Source organism: Nilaparvata lugens, chromosome 6, assembly GCF_014356525.2.
Source record: "Nilaparvata lugens isolate BPH chromosome 6, ASM1435652v1, whole genome shotgun sequence".
In the NCBI taxonomy this organism is placed as follows: Eukaryota; Metazoa; Arthropoda; class Insecta; order Hemiptera; family Delphacidae; genus Nilaparvata; species Nilaparvata lugens.
Window position 1 is genome coordinate 15,837,603 of NC_052509.1, and position 21,608 is coordinate 15,859,210.

At 34.1% G+C, this 21,608-nt stretch overlaps 1 protein-coding gene across 1 annotated transcript in view; it reads right to left on the bottom strand.

Annotated features, from left to right (window-relative positions):
- Window positions 1–21,608, bottom strand: part of LOC111050075 — an 83,933-nt gene that overhangs the window by 7,430 nt on the left and 54,895 nt on the right. Inside the window, exons 25-38 of the mRNA XM_039431365.1 lie at window positions 21,506–21,580; window positions 18,248–18,361; window positions 16,302–16,355; window positions 15,822–15,933; window positions 14,603–14,783; window positions 13,259–13,526; window positions 12,075–12,282; window positions 10,383–10,561; window positions 9,879–9,965; window positions 9,562–9,627; window positions 8,794–9,016; window positions 6,395–6,522; window positions 3,024–4,364; window positions 6–76 (exon numbers count right to left, since the gene is read on the bottom strand). Of these exons, the coding sequence (XP_039287299.1) occupies window positions 6–76; window positions 3,024–4,364; window positions 6,395–6,522; window positions 8,794–9,016; window positions 9,562–9,627; window positions 9,879–9,965; window positions 10,383–10,561; window positions 12,075–12,282; window positions 13,259–13,526; window positions 14,603–14,783; window positions 15,822–15,933; window positions 16,302–16,355; window positions 18,248–18,361; window positions 21,506–21,580 (3,107 nt within the window). The remainder of the gene's footprint in view (window positions 1–5; window positions 77–3,023; window positions 4,365–6,394; window positions 6,523–8,793; window positions 9,017–9,561; window positions 9,628–9,878; window positions 9,966–10,382; window positions 10,562–12,074; window positions 12,283–13,258; window positions 13,527–14,602; window positions 14,784–15,821; window positions 15,934–16,301; window positions 16,356–18,247; window positions 18,362–21,505; window positions 21,581–21,608) is intronic.

A 21,608-nucleotide genomic window follows, 5' to 3' on the forward strand; every position in this document is an offset into this window, starting at 1 on the left:
CTTACCGTTTTAGCAACGTTCTCAGCTCTTCACTGCTCGCTTCTACTGAAGTATTGGAAGGACGTTCGGTAGCACCCTATAACAAGTAAATATAAAACCTGTCAATTGCATTGAAAGAAAACAACATCTGGGTATTATTATTATTGATCAAAGATTTAATACTAATACAAATGGGCTCAAACAATTCAAAAATGTTATCAATATCACTTTCCAGATCCAGAATTTGAAAACCGGATAACATTTTAAACTGAGTTTATGAATTTCGATTGCATATTATTTTTCTCATATCTTATGAAATACAAAATAAATTATTATATTTCTCATAAAATGTTACACATAAGAAATCAATCACTATTCATCATGTGAATGTATACTGAATAATCATGGGATATTTGAAATATATTGAATAAAATGAGTGCATTACAGACAAAGTTGTCAATTTTAATTTGTTGGAAATGAAATAATGCTAAACCATCAATACTATTAAAAATGTAAATTATTTCGAATCAGCATCATATTTGAAATCTATAAACACAGAGTGATTTCATACACATTCAATTCATTCATGAAAAGACAAAATGTTCATTGAACACAAGAAATATTCTTGGGGCACATACAATTTATTGCAATTAAAATCACTTCCAAATAGGTACTCTCTATTGGCTTTTGACACAAGAAGCCAAAACTATACATTTGTGAACAATAATGGGTTACAGATAATAGTATGTACTGCACTTTAACAGACCAACAGATAAGACAGACAGAACAAAATATAACATAACCGTAAACAAAATATAAAACACAAAAGTAAAGCATTGTTCACATCAGTTAGTAGAAGCCTAATTTCCTCCACCAGTATGTGCAAATACACCATAACCAGTGTCACAAATAATTGAAAACCTTGTGATCAAACATAAATATTGAAACAAAACCATTGCAATAGATTGATGTGCAAATAAGACAACTAATATTTTAATATACTGAAAATCTCATAATTGAAAATAAATGACAGTTTCTAGTAAGTGATACCCTCAAGATAAAATCAGAAGAAACAAGCTCACTTTACAATACAAAACTACCTCATTTTCACCTGTTAAAGTAGAATAGTTTGATTGCGTTCAAATAGTTCGACATTTTCAATTACTTTTCAATTCCATATAAAAATATAGGACGAATAATTGTAGATATTTGTAGAATGATTAATAAGAAATACGCAATTGGTTCAACTTTGGATCCCATAATCAGACAGAGTAAAAATTATGTTATATGCTGTACATAAACAGTAGACAATGGGAGTATAACACCAATGAGTTTTGTAACGAAACTATCTGTGATTGGGTTTTCTTTGTGATACTTGTAACAAACATGCGTTGAAGCAGTTCAAGCAATTGTTTTCAGCCACCATGAATTCTATAATGAATAATTAATTAATTCATACTTCTGGTATATGAGGTTTGAAGAGCATGAAATGTTGACACATAATTTATGCTTAAGTAAATCTGCCAGAACTTTTCAAATAATAGAGAAATGAATCACAATAATATTATGAATAAAATGTTGATAAGATGAATTTACAAATACACAGACAGAGTATAGTGAAACAATAGCTATGAAAAGTATGAACAAGAGTGCATAATACCATAATAATTACGAGATAATAAAACAAAAAATAATGATTAATAATGTTGAAGTTCAGACCAAAATATTTCTCCAGTAAACTTTAAAGCATTGATTGGAGAAATATACTATTGAAACTATTTAATTCTTACTTCGAGAAATATTCAGTATTCATGACAATTTTACGAATTTGTTAAATTCTTACTGTAAAAATATCCAAAAAATAATTTTAGAAAGTGTTGTAATTATTGTAAGATAGGCGTTTTTTCAGGCGTTTCATTCCTCCAAAATCCTTGAAGAAAAAACTTTATCCAGGTGTTCTCAGAAAGCTAGTGATTAGTGCATTAATCAATTAGTACCAATTGACTATTTTAGTTTTGTTAGTAGTCAGAAATGCAAATCGATCCAAGAGAGAATCATATGAATATGTTTTCTATATATATCCATTTGAATCACCTTGATGAAAAGTCTATTAGGAGAATTCAAAATACTAATATGTTTGAACTGATACAATGAGTTATATACTGGAAAATAGTGCCTTAAAATTTGTACAATGGCTAAATTATGAGTTTCCAGTCACTGAAAGTTGACACGAATGGAACGATATCCGATAAAATTTAACAATAAGTCACTTCGTGACTGCGGAATCATTGTAAGAGTAAATTAAGCAGACATCAATTGGGATGAATGCACTTCCTCTTGCTAGCCCACCCCATAGTCACATAGACCCCATAGTCACATCATGACTATGATAGTCGATCTCCACACTTATCAGTGATAAAAAAATTAAAAATTTGACAGGTAAAATGGATTTTGCCAATAATTAGATCATTGCGATGATGTGCGTAAATTGTGCAACCTGAGGAACGCTATACCAATGAACAGTTTTCTCATTAGAAATTAATTGTCTCTGTATAGACTAGATATCATCTACATTTCTCCTAGTTTGTTATTTTTCAAATTCATATTAGTTGTAGTTAATTGAGAAGACTTTTAGTTTTCGATATTTTTGTAGAATAGGCCTTTACTAATTTCTCAAACTGCATTAACCCCACCCGCTTCTCTATTTTCATTACCTACGATTGCCTAATAACTTTCACCAGTTCCTGTCTAAATTATTTGTTTCACAGTTAATCTTGTTTATTTGTATATTTTTTATTTGCTCCTATAGCCTAATAACTTTCACCAATTCCTCTCTAGATTATTTGTTACAGTTTATCTCAGTTACTTTTGCTGAACATCAGGCAACAGTTAAAATCATTCAACTTGCCATGCAAAGTTAACACACAAACACATCGACAACAACAGAGCACCAAAACAAGACAAAGCGAGCCACCTCCTGCAGTCATCGTCCTGTGTTTAGCGTCAACATGCTCTCCGGGTGTTGTCCTGTGTTTAGCGCTTACCGTGGGCGATTTCGAGGCATCGAACCAAGGCCGATAGATGCGCTGGTGATGCGCGCTCAGGTCAGACCAGCTCGAAGTTCGCGCGCTTTCCTGCAGACGCTGGTTGTCATAGCAACTCCACGACGCTCGGTGATAGGCTACTGGGTCCGGCGCATGCACAGTAGTCACCGATGACGTCATCACAGGATGCTGTTGTTCCTGATGCATCCTGTCATACTGTTCCTGTTGTATTCTATTCTCATAGTTAGTCCAACTGGACTCCTCCCCTAGATCCATCATACTTTGAGTTTGTTTCAAACGGGCACGCAGCAGATCTTTAGGTTCCGAACTGTAGGAATTTGGAATTCTTTTTGGGCGTTTCTTAGTTTTCGAGCCAAAACTGGTCCTGCGATACCTTTTGTCTTCCACATCTTCAACTTTATCTTTTGCCGCCAGAAATCCATCACTCGGCCACCGACACAGTTGCCTTCCCGCTTCCTTCTCTTCATCAACTGCTTCCTTCGCACCGGGCAGCGGAGGAGCAGCCGTCCCCACTTTCCGCATCCGAACGTTCTGCTCATTCAGCATTTTGACAGGCAGTGCCGGCACTTTAAAATCACCCCTCGTGTTATCTACTGCTCTAACCATTGTGTTTATTGGTTGGTTATACTGTTGGTCATACTGATTTGGTGGTATTCTATAATCAAACATAGCATTTTCCGACAGTCCAACTTTTCTCACCGGTTGATTCTCACACCTTGTATTCTCTATTCCTTGATCATACTGTCCCAATTTTCTCAAAGGCTGCTCGAAATTGACATTTGTTCCAATCTGTTGTTCATATTGTCCCAGTTTTCTCAAAGGCTGCTCAAAATTGATGTTTGTTCCAATTTGTTGTTCATATTGTCCCAGTTTTCTCACAGGCTGATCAAAATTTACACTATTTGCTCCAGTCTGTTGTTCAAATTGCCCCAATTTCCTGCCGGGCTGTTGCAGTCTTACATTCTCCATTACCTGTTGTTGACCCAACTTGTTTACAGCTTGCATCATGACTGCTTGATCGTAGAGCGTCCGCCTCAACCCAACAGTGTCGGCCGGTTGACACCAGTACTTGTTGGTGACGTCATCATTGATAGAGGCCAGGTTGACACTGCGCACGCGTCGCATGGTTTCGCGCTGCCGCAGACTGTCACGGTAGGGTCGCCCCGCGGCCGAGCGACGTCGCAAAGGGCCCGGAGCGGGAGGCGGCACCGCCCACTGGTAGTAGGGCAGATGTTGCGGCGCTAAATACGCGGGCATTGTGGCTGCAGGCACCTGTTGTTGCTGCTGCTGCTGCTGCAGTGGTGGCATCGGTGGCAGCTGCTATTGGCATTTCGACAACAGAAATGTGTGTGTGGGTGCTGATATTGTCAAGATGCAAGCAAAATGAATGCAACAATGATGGTTGTAACAACAAAAATATGGGGAGAATGTAATGGATCAATAGTAATATTTTTTCTTGATAATTGTTAGGTTCAAGTAACAGTGATGTATGTATAACAAAAGAGAATTGGGGGAAATAAAATTACCTAATTCATGTAAACTGATGAATAATGTTTATATTAAGTGAATTAATTGAATTGAAAAAAATGTTCAAGTAACAATAATGTATGTAACAACAGAGAGTTGGGGAAAATGGTGTAATGGATGTATGTGATGAATAACTTTTTTGATAATTATGATCTAGCAATAGCCATGTTTACAACATCGAAAAATTAAGAAAAAGCAGTGAAATAAAATAACTGATGAATGAGTAATGATAAATAAAATTCTTGATAATTTATTAGGACCTAGTGTTAGAAGCTATTGTGGTTTGAAAACTACAATGATGTAACATAATGGATGCATGAAAAAATGAAATAACATTTAAAATACACCCCACTATCGACACTCATTTCACTGGCATCAAATTCTACATGTGATGAAGACTTGAAGCAACATTGAAGTTTGCTTATTCCAATGTAGATACATCAAAGATGTTCTGTATATCCTTTTCTACAAAAATTAATAATTAAGTTACGTTCATCTTGAAGAATGTGTAAAATAATGAAATAGGAATCGCTGGAATAAAACAAAGCTTCAAGCTAGTGCAATATCAGTTACAACAGTTTGGCTCACATAGAAAGATAAGCTACTACAACCTACTAGTCAAGCCTTTGCAAATAATTGAAGCAAGCTCACGGCTCAACTGAAGCTGTGGCTGTAAACGAAAGCTTTAGATTTCATACTAAAGCTAGAAACTGATTATAGTCAATTCAAGTTGTCTTAGTTCGTACACAATAAAATCTCGAAGTAACAATAGGATCACAAGAAAAACTAGGAATTCAGATTTACAAGAAGTTGAATTCTTAATGGTACAGAATTCTGTTCTCATCAATTCTACCAAACAGAAAAACGTAATGGCTCTCTGAAACTTTTCTTCTGATTTGTAGGGGTTCAATAAAACATGAGTTTCTAACTACCTATGGATGAATAATGAGATGAACAATGAATACATAATGCCAGCCCTGGACCGGGAATCGAGCCAGTCTCTCAAGGCAACAGCAAAATGATCACTACTACATGAAAAAGTTATTGACCAAGTTAGAGAAAACTGATCCACAAATTTTACTCATTCCACATTGATAATAATGTTATTTACAGATGTGGTTTTAAACACAAAATACAAGCAAAAACATATATGACAATAATTATTACACAAATTGATTATAATTTGTATTTAAAGAAACAATTAAGAGAGAACACCATAACACATGCGTCTAATAAGGTTTCTAAAAAATTAAACATCACATCTGAGAAAACCAGGCTTGATTATAGCCATTCAATGATGTGCTTCAGAGTATTCTTCAAATAGCAATTCCCAAAATAGGGTTTTCTTTATAATCTTATTTTGTAATGAATTCTGATATAATCAGATGAAATTTTTTTTGGAAATTTATAGAATTCTGGGATTGATCATCTCAGAATTCAGAATGTTCGAGTTGATTTCCATCTCAAACTAGTATTCTATGATTTTTTATAGTTTAGAGGGCAATTGAAGACAAACTAATTGTGCGAGAAACGTCTCAGCAATAGATTCGAAGCAAAAGCGCAAATTTACAGCATAGAAATAAAAATATTCAACTGGAAAAGCTGAATTTTGAAAAAAGGTTCAAAAGCCAAGATATGAAACCTACTGCATGTATAGGATAGTACAACATTTCTCCTAAAATTATTAGAACAATGAAAGAAATTTCACCAAATAATGATGTGACTCCAGTTATGACAAGATTGAGTTATGGAAATGGATAATGGGAAACTATTTTTCATTTATTTTACTTTCAACACTTTTCTGTTTTACATTGATGAATTACCTGGTTTGTGGATGGAGTAGCTGAAAGCGAACTTTGCGTTGAATGAAACGAATCAGACAGATTGTCCATTAAGAGAATCTGAGAGCCCGGTATACTTGTGATAGAGGCCTGCTTCAGTTCCCCTTCCGCTAAACAAAACAGTCACCTCATTAGAATGAGCCAAAATTGAAATACATTCATATCAATGCAGGTGTGACATAAAAAACGTTTCTTAATAATTGCAACTGTCTCAGTATATCATGCATCTTGAATTACAAAATTGATTTGGTTTCAATGTGTCTAATTAAATATTAAATTATAGATGAAGTTTGAATTTAGACTAGAAATAGTTATCTCTTCAAATATCTTAATAATTCGTGAAAAAGTAAGCATGAATTTGAAGCAAAACATAATTATACACTGTTATAAAAAGTTCTATGCATTATAAAATAGAGTAAAAAGAGATGTTTTCAAAAACTCACTTCTTCTGAACTTTTGAACGCTCTAGAAGCTTCAGTGTGAGTTTATTTCGCTAAGGAAACTGAGTTAAAGATGGACTTTTCAATTATTTCTGTGAAAGGAATCATTATCAACAATGGAAAAAACACAATCATATAATGATTGAAAAAAACATGATTGAAAAACGATTACTCACAAAACGATTACCGTTCTATCTATAACCTATCTACCTATATAACTAAGTATATAAGTGAACTATAGCTGTAGTCATATTAACTATAAACTATCCTCCTTATCTATTAGGGATCATCCTTTCACCTTAAACCCTTCCTAAAATGTCTATGGATTGGAAACCTCTTCCATGGAAAAACATGATTGAAAAAGCTTTTGATTTCCTCCCCTTCTCTTAACCACAAATTTTGTCTAGCATCATCCTTATTTCTTAGTATTTCAATCAACAAACATTCTTCATATTCATGATTGAGGGAGCTTTCGACTTTTTCTCCTTCCCTACCCCGTAATTTTTTTCTAGTATTAGCTTTCTTTTTCAGACATTCTTCTTCAGTATTTTAATCACCATCTCTTCAATGTTTGTTAATGTACTGGGTGCGGCAGGAAGGGTGGATGTTTTTAGAACAAAATAGTATTCTGATTTGGGTAGTCGGATTGGGCCAGCTGAAGTGAACATGTGTTCGGTAGATCATACCATTTTTTCTAGTCATTGTTTAATCGGCATCATGGATTCGTGGAATGTGCAACATCGTGTGTTTACTTACGACAGTTTTGTGCGTAATAATGAGAGTATCATTACAGTTCAGCGCGAGTTTCGTCGTCATTTCAATCTTGAGAGAAATGAAAATGTACCCACTCGTAACACCATTTTACGTTGGGTAAAATCATTTCGTTCAGTAGGAACAATAATGAATAAACGACCACCAGGGGCTCATCGCACTGTACGCACTCCACAAAATGTGGAAAGAGTTCGGCAAGCCATACTCTGTAGTCCTAATCGATCTGCTAGGAGACATTCTTCTGAACTGAACATCAGTGATCGGTCAGTAAGGCGTATTTTACATAAAGATCTAGGATTTCATCCCTACAAAATGGCCATGGTTCAACAATTGAATCCTGGTGATTATGTAAAGCGGCTGAATTTTGCAAAAATGAAAACATAATTTTGTTTACTACAGATGAAGCACATTTTCATTTGAATGGTACCGTTAATCAGCAGAACTATCGTTATTGGTCAGATGAAAATCCAAAATTAATGCATGAGAGACCATTACACAGTCCCAAGGTGACAGTTTGGTGTGCTGTGAGCAGTATATTTGTTATTGGTCCATACTTTTTTGAAGAAGACAACGGGACCACTGTAACTGTAACCTCAGAACGTTATAGACAGATGTTCACTGAATTCTTCCTTCCTGAATTAAGAAGGAAACGTATTCCTATCCGGCAAGTATGGTTTCAGCAGGACGGGGCGACAGCTCACACAGCAAGAAATTCAATGGAAGCAATTCGGGCTGTTTTTCGTGGTCGCATCATTTCTCGGTTTGGTGACATTGATTGGCCTCCTCGTTCTCCAGACCTGTCCATGTGCGACTACTTCTTGTGGGGTTTCCTGAAATCACGTGTTTACCAGCATAAACCACGTACACTTCAAGAACTAAAGGGAGCAATTCGTGAGGAAGTCGAACAAATTGGCAGGGCAATGTTAGAAAGAGTACAATCCAACTTCCGAGAGCGGCTTGTAAAGTGCATTGCTGAAAACGGCCGTCACCTGTCAGATATTGTTTTCAAACATTAATTTTCTAAAATTGTAAAATAATGTGAATATTGTTCTGTAAATGTTTTTTTATGCATAGGTAACGACATATTACTTTTTTGAAAACCGTTCATCCTTTCTGCCGCACTTTGTATATTGTGAAGTAATAAAATGAACAAAAAAATAGAACACCAACCTTGACTAGAATCGGTGGTGTAGAGTAGAGTGGTGCTGGCATCGCCCTTTTTCTCAGGTACGGTGGTCACCTGGAATCGCGATATCTTGCGAGTGGCAGTTGGCTTCTGCTCTCCCCCTCCCCCACCACCACCCACCGACAACAGACTAGATGACGACGACGAGCTGTCAGCATTCTCAGCCCCCACTGCCAACGTTTGCCCGCCACCTTCCGATGACGAATCCTACAGCAAAACAAAAAATGCCGTTCGTTTTTCATTAATATTACTAATTAATGGTAAATTATAACTGTTCATCATGTAGAGTTTATATATAAGCATTATTAATTGAGTTCTGAATGTATTTCACTCCTGTTTGCAGATAAGAATTTTCTCAAGCAAACATTATTGTATTCAATGATCTGTAATATCATTTGAGTAACGGAATTTGTTATGTAAATGTTGTCATTGAATAAAACTTGATTTGATTTGGTTGTGTCGTGCGACTTATGTTGCAGGATTTCTCAATGTATAAATCAAATGAGAAATTATTGTCAGCCACTATTTAAAGCAATGACAGCACTGGTTATAAACGATGGTTGACAATTTCTCATTTGTTTTATTCGACTGTATTTCATTAGATCATTATAAAGGTATCTCCATTCATGTTTATCCTATCATGTCAAATAATCGAATATCTAATTACTCAAAATAAATTATTAGGACTTCAAAGCATGATTAAGTAATGACTGGTGTATGTTGTGAAGCCTCTTCAACTCTTAGATATTTACCTTGTTCTGATTATGTGGTTCCTTCTTGACTATGACCGGCTGAACTGTTGCCAATAACCCTGATACCTGTAATTAAAACAAACATTGGTCAGGAAAATCTAAAAAATGTATATCAATCTTAAAAATATAATCTATATAATTTTTGGGAAGATCAGTTTCATTAGCAAATAATTACATGAAGAGTTAGAGGATTTCAAGTTTTACCACATGGTTAGAGTGAATTAAAATTGCAGAAATTAATAGATTTCCGTTTCTACACCAAAATGTTATGCAATTAGTGGATTAAACAGTATGAAGGTAAGAAAATGAGAAGTTACCTGATTTTGATTAGTTGAAGACAATGTGTGATGAGGAGCAATGAGAATTGTAGCGGGTAGATCCCGGCGGTGGAGTTTTGCCAATTCCTGAAATGTCCAAAAGGAAACATTAATCTACAAAAAATACTGAATAAAATTAATTAATTCATTTCTCACAAAAATTATTATTATTAAAATAGACTTATTTAGAAATGAGGTATCCTCTTATAGGATGATACCCTATTATTTGGGTCTTGCTATCAAAGTTGCAACCGTATGTGAGAATCCAAGTATGTAAGTACGAAATAAAATAAATAAATAACTAAAATAAATCTCTAATCAATATTTAAATTCAACTTCATGATATACAATGAGCAGTAGGCGTAAGCCCAAAATTAAATATCTAAGTAGGTTTCATCTGGAGGAGAAATAAAATGTAATTGATAATAATTCTAATACATAAGTTTGAAAGAAAATCTTGACATAATATTAATAGGAGAATGTGTAATTATTGTTTCGACTAACCTGTTCTAAGTTGTGGAAGTCGGCTAGCGGAGCATGGGTGGGACGATTGGCCGTTGTGGATGATGATGATGATGCTGCTGCCGCTTTACTATCAGCTGATGATGACTTATCTTCTTTGGCAACTGGCGACGGCATCCCTGAATCGGTCGTAAGCTGGAATTGAACCAATAAATTAATAAAAATAAATGATAGGACATACAAAAAAACACATCAGTAAATAAGAATGGCGACGGCATCCCTGAGGCTAGGCCTGTGTGATGAATGCTTTCTAAAATTATTATCAGAAATGGGTAGTACCATACGTAAAATCTATGATTTCTGTTAACAAGCTGATTACTGGCGACTATTGTCTATTGTGATTACTGGAGAACGGCACAGTATGAGAGACTACCAACGTCACAAAACTTCACCAAAAAGAAACAATAGAACTATCGGCTTGAGTTAACGTCGAGCGCTTAGCTCTAGGGACAAACTAATTCCGCTAGATCGCTCCAGCTGTACTATTCACTTGCTGCCCGAGCATAGCAGGCATAAAACCGTGCTTTAAAGGTACACATACCAGCGGCTATTATTGTGTCTATAAATGAAGTTTAAGCATCAACTTTATTCACCAATAACAGCGCTACAAGTTGCTATGAATTTGAAGTCTATAGAACGAACATTGAATGTGAAAAAGGAGTTTAAAATGCATAAACATTTAATTTTTTTCAGATTTTCAAAAACAAAGTTGACGTAATTTTTGCTATATAGAAGAGGAGACTTGCATATTTTTCTCAAATTTTTTTGTCCAGTAGTTTTTGTAGGGTATGTGTACCATTTGCCTCAAAAAAGTGACTTTTGAAGCCCTATTGTTAGCTAACAGAAGCTGATAAAAATATTTCAATTGCATAGATTATGTCCTAAGAACCTGTCCAATAGATTAGAAAAAGAAAAAAAAATTGAAAAAATTATTGAATGCACAACCTTAACAATGGAATTTGAAACATAAACGCCCTATACCATGAGTTATATTCTTATGCTATATTTTCTCTTTGGTAGTATTGATTAGAACGTAATTTACAGTTGGACAGTATCATTTTAAAATTCTCGTTTTGTTTTTTTATTTCAATTTTTATTGTGTGTTTGCGTTGGAAAAAGTTATCGATCTATTGATTGATTAATTGAAAACCGTATACCGTATAAATGTAAAAATCAACTCAGACAATCTTCATTAGAGTAATAATATAGTTCAAGGAATGTTATAATATGGACTTTCTCGAATAAACTACCTATGGAACGCCAATTGATTGATCTGAAGACTTGCGTCATGACAAACCTTGGTTACTTTTCAACTAAGTTCGACAGAGAAATGGTCTCGCGTTCGCCTGCTTTATCTCAAATTAACTACCTTTGAAACAATATTGAATGGTGTGAAGACTCTCATTATGACAAACCTTGACTGCCTTTCATCTAAATTCACCAGAGAAAAACGTTCCTCTGTTTTTTCTATCACAATCACTTTAATAATATTAATAATTTCTTCAACCGATAATTACAAAGCACTTGTATAAATAAGTAAATTAGATGAATTATAATAGGGATTACAAGATGAATCATTATTATAGTATTTATTTATTTATTCAACATTTATTTAATCAGGACAAAGAAACAGACTACAGATTATAGAATTATTATAGCAACGGTTTTACAAACCTGTAGGTAGGATGGGTGGCTCGGTGATTGGTGGTGGTGGTTGTGTTTGTGTGACAGAAGTGGCGGCCACAAGTAGTGGTGCAGACGCACTGGTCGCGCAGCCAACGTCCACCGCCAGCCCCGCTTCGCTCGCCCCCGGGTCGCCGCCACTGGAACTGCCGCCGGCGCCCGCCGCTAAGTGCAGTGTACTCTGTGGTGATAACGGGCCCTGAAACATAGCCATCAAGCAATTATTAATCAATCAATCAATGCATAATTATTTTTCCTTGGTGAAATTTAAAAAAATACTAATTTTAAATAGGTAATATAATGTGATTAATAGTTACTGTTTTCATTCACTTTTCAAGTTTCCATTGTTTAAACAATGTGATTGTGAAAATTGTTTATGCCGTTGGCAGCTGTTTTTGTCTCATTCTCCGATTTGTAGGTAGTCTATAGGTTAGATTATTCCTTCAAGTTGAATGCAAATGTCAAACAAGTTCAACATCTACTTGATTGAAAGCTTGGAAGATTCAAGTTTTGAATCGACTAAACTTGAATTCACGTAAACTTCATAGAATGGTTTACATTTGTATAGTGGATTCAAGTTTTTGTTTTTGTAGTTCCAAGTTTTCTTGAATTCAAGGAAATTTGACAAATATAAACTATATTTAAGCTTAATGAATCGCTTATGAAGACAGATGCAAAGATATAATAAATAAGAGACATGCGGTATTTCGGCCAGACAGAACATCCTCAAGTATTTAACAATGAAAGCCATGGGATTAAATAAATAATTGTAATAAGTTGTTTCAAATAATTTGTGTAGGCTTGTATTAATTAAATTTTCATATACTTTGTATAGATAAAATACTTTGTATTTTCAACGTTTATAGATAATAAAGTAAACATTAAGTAACGTGTATATGATATCAGCAGTTGGCCGGAAAATCAACTTACGCGATAGAAAGTCTGCTCCATATGCGCTAGTGTTTGAGCTTAAGTCGAATAATTTTTTTCTGCCTAAGTAACTCAAAGTGAGCAGATTGTATATTTCAATTAAGGCGTCCATCCTCTATCATCCGATCTTTACACCACATCTTATAATACGGAAGCGCTAGCGTTTCAACTTCTGAACCCCTATATTGATTTTAGCCTGTATTTTGTCTGAATAGTAAATTCAATAATTCAATTGATCTACTGACCAGCTGTTGTCCGTTGTGCATGCTGATTGAGGCCAACTTCTGCTGGAGCGTCTGCATGTACATGTCGTAGGTGGTCTGCGTGTGCGGCGTGGCGGGGTGCGAGGGAGGCGTGGGCGTGCCCCCTATGCTCAGCTCACTCGGCGCCCCTTGCCCCCCCTCGCTGGCCCCTGTCAGCTGCACCAGCTTCTGCTGTAGGTCAGCTATGGTGCCACGCGCACCCCCGACACCTGCCCCACCACCTAAGCCGCCTCCTAGCGAACCTATTGTGCTGAACACACCACAATAGACAATGTTAGTTCATCTGTTAAATAAAAAATATTTGCAGATGATTTGAGTATCATGAAATGTATAAATTCACAGATAGATATGAGCCACAGGAAGAGAAGAAAACACTATAGCACTATTGAAGAAAACCTGTTGAATTTTAATTGTGATTAAATTCCACGAGATCACGAGAACCAATCAGAGAAGCCTTCTTTTAGAAAATACCTTCCCTGATTGGCTCTCGTGGCATTTAATCACGATTAAAATTTAACAACCTTTTTTTCAATCGGGTCATAGTGTCTTCTTCTCTTCATCTAGCTCATATGTATTTCTGATTTTTTATTCTTAAAAAACTACCATGAAGCCCTGTAGAAATGAATACAGAATTTATGAATGGTATCAAATTTATTGATACACGAATCATAGTAATGATGGGGGAAGGAACAACAGGCACTGACCAGAGCTGTTCATTTCCCGAATTTTGATTGATATACAATATACCAATATACTTTATCACTTATTTTATTATTTCAGTCAGAAAAAAAAACAAAATAGATATTTCAAATTAGATTAATCAAAAACCAAATTATATAGTTAGCAGATACGTTTGACAACGTTAATTTCGATGTTAACTTTCTATGTTACAAGTGAAACCAAAACAATTGTACTTGGAGAATTGTGCCATTTTCATAACTTTGTAGCAATCATATTTTCCATCGTAGAAATTATCACACTTGAATAACTGTTGATTTGTCTGTTCAAGTGGTGGTCCAGCTGGTAACTAGCAGCTAATATTCATATACTTTCACTAGAAGTTGAATCAATTTTCATATACATTTATAAAAACATAGTTGAGTCTCATTTAATGAATCAATTATATTCTTCAAATTTATTGAGTGATTCTCAAAACCTTTCAAACAATAATAGAAATTTAAAAAATCCAATTTTTATTATTATAACCTAAGGTGTTTGCTTGAGTTCACTTCCATTGAATTGTAAATGTTAATTACATGTTTCATTTTTGAAATGGAATGATTTTTTGTGAATGCCGTGATGTACACGATCACGTTGCATGCTTACCTGTTTTCAAGTGAGTTCTGATGCGACAGCTTAGCATGCTGCTCCTGCAGTGACTCTCCGTTGAGGTTAGCGTTGGGTGTGATGGTGTTATCGGGTGTCAACTGCGCCGTCGCTGGAGAGCTCGACGTTTGCGATAAGGCCGCTCCCACCGCCATCGAATCAAACGTGTTCGATTCTACTCCTGAACAAATCCCATCAAAATCAATCATTATTTATTTATTCCAGAAATAATTCTGTTGAAAATTTTTTCGAGGCTTCTGTCTCTTGCAAAGGTCAAACAGTTCAATTTTCAGAGTAGGTAACTTCAACTCAGCTAATAGCTTATGAAGTATCTTAATCATAACTCTGACGTTACATTATGTTTTTATTGGCTTTTAATTATTTTCATTTATATAGAATTAGAAGATAATATTTTTTTATGTATTTTAGTTTTTTATTTTTTCAAAATTATTGTACTGATTTGTTACGTTCATTCATTTTTGTTTGTAAATTGTCAGTGTTATGAATAAATTTCAATTTCAATATAATAATATACAGAGTATCCCACTAAAGGTGTAACAGCCGAAGACAATAGATTCTACATGAAATTTGCAACAAAAATTACCCAGTAAAATTGTCTTACATCGACTTCATTTTTCGAGATACGTCGATTTTCTATATTTTTTAAAAACGTCAATAAATAGAAAACTATCAGTCAAAATCCAATTCTAAGGATATAGTTGGAAAGAGAAACAAATGTGCAACAGGATACATATAATTTGAAATTTGTGTGACGTTTATAAACTTTTTATGAGCGTTCAAATTTGAAAAAGTACATTCGTAGAGTTCAAATCCAAATTTTAAACAGTTTGAACGCTCATAGAAAGTTGAAAAACGTCAAACAAAGGAAAAAATTATATGAATGTTATTGGAAATGTATTCTTCTTTCCAATAATATCCTTAGAATTAAATTATGACCGATAGTTTTCTAGTTATTGATATTTTTGAAAAATATAAACATCACGAAAACTATGGTCGATATAAGAAAATTTTAATGGACATTTTTTCCGGTGTTTGCGGCTGTTACACCTTTCGTGGGACACTTACTCGAAATACTGTAATTGGGACATTAAAACGAAATACTGTATTATAAAATACAGTATAAAATAGCACTAAATAGAAAATATATACAGAATAGAAATATAACAAATAATTTATTTGGAGAATCTTGATAATTTACCTTCAATTTCAGCAGAAGAGGGCGTAACAGATTCGGACTGTGGCGCCGTGGGAGGGGGAACTGTTAACAGCTCAGAGCTCGGCGAAGATTCGGCGGGATTTGGCTCGGTCACCTACATCAAAAATATCATATTAGACAATTGAAAACAATTTAATTCATTGAATGAAAAAACGCTGGAACGAGAAAAAGTTATATACTTCATCTAAAAGGTACATCATTTTCAACAGTATAGTTTGAGAATTAAGTGTTTCGTATGAATGAAGAATTAGGTAATACAGTATATATATTAATAAAACTGAAGTATTAAATAAATTGACAAATTAAAAAATTTAGAATGAAGAACTGTATTGCAAAATTGAAATTATTCACTCTTCGAAGCTCATTTTTAGAGGTTCATAGGGCAGAATGTAAGAGATAATAACAAAGAATCCCAACCGGAAAATTCTAGGGTTTTAGTGAATAGTATTGAAATTGACTTACCTTATTTGGGGATTCAACGACTGGACTAACAAGGAACCTGGATATTTTACGAGTCTGAAAAAAAATAGTTTGAGATTGAAGAAAAACAACAACTGCATTTATTCAATACTCTTTAAACAATGAACATTTCAATTACAAGCTAGAGTTATTATACCTATGTGAAGCAAGTTTGTAAGTTGATGATAGCAATGTAAGTGCTCAACACATTGTTAATATTCTAGTATTGAAGACTCATTGCATTTACTATACAAATCAACGATGTTATGTATTAGCATAGCCACCTCAAATTCAATTTTTTTTCATACAATAAAATATTTGCACTTAACGAAAGTGGACTTATTGGAACAAAGTTTTTCACTTTCAAATTAAATAATTGGTCACTCAAGCGATGAAACACATGAACATTCCTCAAAGTAATAATTGAGAAAAAAAATTACAGTCCTATCTAAAGACTATTGCAGATGCGAATATTGATAACAGAAAAAATTATGGTTAATAATAATCGATGAATTATTATGAATTGCTCAATGATTTGTGAGTGTTATTCCTTCAAACACGAACACCCTAGTTGATACGGCGGAGTCACAATTGTCACTAGTTGTGACTGTCACAGAGACTAGTCTCCTGACATGATACAGATTGTGATGGGGCCACGACTTTACGCCATCAGGGGTCACACCTTTCTAGAAGGTCATAATATTATAATATGAAATACAGAGTGATTTTAGAGTCTTGTTACCCTATTCAAAGCTTGTGGTAATTTATTTCTGATAGAGGAAAATTTGGTTGTCGCATAAAGTTGATAGCCCTACTCAATCGGTACACACATGGAAGTGCGAGTTGATTATCATTGAGCGGTGAAACATTCTGTGTGGATTCCAGTCAACTTATAAACAAAATGTATTTTATCGTAGAGCATGACTATTATAATGAAAAAACTCAAAGCGTGTATAACTTCAATGGGTGGACATTTTTTGCCATTCTTATAATATAATATATTACATTCTATTAGATTGAACATAATGACAAATAGATGATGTGTTCATGTGTTTGTCAAGTTCCGTTTAAATCTTGTAGAATTCATAAGAAAGGCAAAGAATCGATTGTCCAAAATTGATGTGTGTGTAACTGTGTCAATAGGGATGCATCATTTATTTATTTACATTTCATAATACATAAATCAAATATAGGCTATGATCAGAAAAGGACCAACAGGGCCAGCCCAAAACTGTTCCCTTCCCAAATTTTGATAGAAGTATGTCTAAAACTTAGGTTATGTTGCTTCACTATGAATCAAATTTAGTCCAATAGAAATCTCCCTATCAAAGTCAATAATTGTGTTTACTACTCTAGTGGTTCAGCGACGTCATTACATCACCTATTATTTTGCGGGAGCCTGTAAAAGTAATGAATGAAAGTACTTTTCAAGTGTAGCTCACATGAGATAGATATTTTACTTGATCCATGAACATCTTATGATGTACAAGACATTGCTAAAGTGCGAGATAAATTGCTTTTAACATGAAGAGGAGAAACCCATTTCTCCCTCCACAGTTTGTAGCTGGACACAGACGGACATCCTGCGCACAATTGGATGCGCCGTGTCATTTTGCTTCATGTTCTTGTGATGAAAACATCTCTGTAACATACACAAACCAATATACCTGCTGACCAGTACACTACTTGGATCATTGCCAGCAATAGTTTGGAGGGGAGTGTTGCCGCGTCGCGTTACAAAGCTCTCTCACTCACACACAAAAGAAGGAGAATGCTGCTAGGTAGTCTGAGTGATTAGTGGAGGATAGAGCATCGGACCTCTCCGTCTTCGAGAAAGAGCCGTGTTAAAAGTAATTTATCTCGCACTTTAGTACACATACATTGAACTAGTAGAAAAGAGAATAAATCTTTAAAATTATGAATACTGTAATAGATGGAAGTTGACTTACAGGAGTATGCGGCTGAGTGAGATTGGCCGGCGAGGAACCAGCTGACTGAGTCTGGCCATCTTCCTGGGATTGGGAGGCTGACGCACTACTACTAAAAGCAGTGCTCTCATCCTTCTAAACACAGTACACAAAAAATTTATTAGTAAACAATGCCAATAATTACAATTGGAAATCAATCAAACGAAAAAGATTCACTCCTTCATTCGCTAGTTGACAGACAGTTAAACAAAGAGATCACAAAGCAAAATGGAGAGCATAGAAATGGCTAAAGAGAAGGCAGAAGATTGAGAACAGATAATACAGAATAACAAGAAGAAATCACAAGCATGTTTCTCAAAAACGAAAGCTTGAAAATACAACACCTATGTTAGAGCATAGTGCAATATTGTAATGAATAATTCCAAGTTCTTGTTTTATTTGTATATTAGGCTTTAGTATATTTGTTATTTTATAGAAGATTTATCTATTCACTAAAATAATGAAACACAGCATTAATTTGTTATTTTCGTTAATTCATTCAAAAACAATAAATTAGATAGAACTACATCAATTTTATATGAACTTAAACTACGTTATAGCTAAGTTTTGATAAGGCATGAAAAAATAAGGGTATGAAACAAACAAATTTAATATTATCAAACAGATATCTGTTTTTGAAAATACTCAATAATGAAAATCATTCTTAGCTATCTGATTGGAAATTGTAATGTGTTACATTCATTTATTCATTTTCATAAGTCATTTTTTCACTTAAAACAGTTCTTAGAAATAACTGCAAAATTGAAAAGAATACTCATAGAATTCAATATTTGTTTGCAATAAATTCAATTGCCATTTTTATATTATAATTATTGAAAATAGAATTAATGAGCTAAGATATTGTATTAAGATTACTTATTCCAGGTAGAACATTTTAAAGCACATTATAAACGTTCAATGGCATAGAATTTGAAATTCAAAACTATTTTTTAGAAATTTTGATCAATCTATCATGGAATTTAAAATGCTAGAATTAAATCTGTTTTAGTACATATTTATGTTATTCATGCTGAATTCATGAAAGCAATGCAGTTCAACTATTATTATTTCAACACACATAGTTGAATACTCTAGTCAAAATACTGCTCTTCAAGTAGCTACCAAATGAAATGCCTATGTAAATTGCTTTCAGAGCTTCGATTGCTTACAGAACTGATAAAATTGCTAGCAATAATTGAATTATTGTTGAGAAATGTTCACATCTAAAAGATATGCTTGAGGTTCACAAGTGCTGGATTTTTAATTCTTGAGAAATTACGACTATCAATTTTAATCATAGGTTAAGGTCTGTTACAGCTGCACTTCTGAACTACAATATTGCCAAGTGCAATCTCAGAGTAAATTTGCAAATATTCTTGGCTCTTTCTTCATACATTTGAATTTAATATCTTTTGAAGCTTGAAGCTAAGCTGAGACTTGTGTTGGCATTTGAAGCTGAATGCTAGTATGCTAGCTTTGAATCGAGAATGAGAATTCAAGCTTCAATTGCACTATTGTGAGAATGAACATTTAAAAAAGAGAAGCAATAACTGTGTGTATCTAATAGTGTTGGCCTATAAAATAGTTGGATTTCGCACCAGAAATAGATTAAAAATATCTTCTGAAACATCCTAGACAACAAATATTTTGCTCCCGAATTTCAAAGTCAGTTTTTTGGTCGAGCATAGGCTACTCCTAATTATATTAAAAACATTCAATAACTTGCTTATCATTTTTAAACTGACTATATTATCTATACGTTTCTATCTACTAGGAAATTTGATACAAAATACAAATTATGTAATGTCTATTTTCTATTTTACTATTATTCTAAAACAAACATTATATTCATAGACATCTAACATTACACTATTCAGTTAAGTTGAGTAAGTTCAATTATAAAACCTCTTACTATTGATCTGAATCCAAAAAATTAAAAGATTAAATTATATTGATGATAAACTTTCGTTACATGCTACTAAGCATTTCAATCTATTCATTATTTAATGATACTTAAATGAATTTTACTCAAAAATTTATGATTTTCACTCGAGTTACGTATACTAAGACTGAATGAATACCAACTTCAAATATGCATGTATACTAATATTGCAGGTACAATCTGCATGGATATTGACACTGAATCAGTGATATTAACAATGAATACAAACTTAAATACGTCTCTTATAAACTAACAACCACCAATACATTTTTTAATCTAACTGACATACGACAAATGAAACGTAATACGATTCAATAATTATGTTTCAAATGGTTAATTGTTACCGAAGTCTACAGTTTCTCAAATTTCCTGATGGTATTTAGTACGGTATTTTACTAAATTTCATTTCACTAGTAGGGTATTTTATCAAGGGCAAAGGATTAATACAGACTATTAGAACTAAATATTTGGGAAAGTCGGTCAAGATGAAGCACATGCTATGTTGAATGATTGCATACAAATAGAAGTTATGGAGAGGTACGCATGTCACAGTAGAATGTTGATAATCAAATATATATACAAGGTTTTACAAGTTCATAAGTTTGATATGATATTTTATATTTTTGAAATTTTGAAATTAGAAAAAATAGTTATCCACAGTTAGTTAGTTTATTCCATAGAAAAATAAATAATTAATAATTAACTCTAAGAGTATTACTTGTTTTTCAATTTTCATAAGTGAATAGGAAAACGGTGTTGCCGAATTGAGCAAAATTTCAATCTTTTCATGCAAGCCCATATGACTGAATACAAACAATGTTTTATGGATTTTCAAATTTTATCATTTATCACTGAGGATGACTCCCACATAAGCTCCAGGCTTGTGCGTGGGCAATGAGAAGCAATATGGTAATGGATTAGAGCGACAACAGAAATCCGACCTCAGGGCCAACCGCTACTCAATAACCACATTGAAATAAACATTTATCGAAAAGCAATAATTTATCGATAATATCAAAGACTATCAACACTCTACTGTTCTCTGAACCAATACAGCGAAGAGATCCAAGCAAAGAATGAATAGTGGAATGAATTGTAGAAGAAACAGAATAGCTACAGAAAATGAAAAAGATTGGATGAAGACTGAGCCAGTAACACAAACGATACTTACAAAACAAGACAGTTACAAGAAGTAGAAAATGGATAGGAGAGAGAGAGATAGAGACAAAACAACACATTAGAGGTTTAGGTGTGTTTGTGTGTGTGGTGTGAGTGTGTGTGTGATAACACTGACTCACCGAACGATGCCTCCTGTGAGTCCGAATGTGTGATGATGAGGTGGCACGCTGTCTTGTGAGAGAAGGATGGCGAACCTGTCGGTGATTCGGGGTGGGGGTTGAA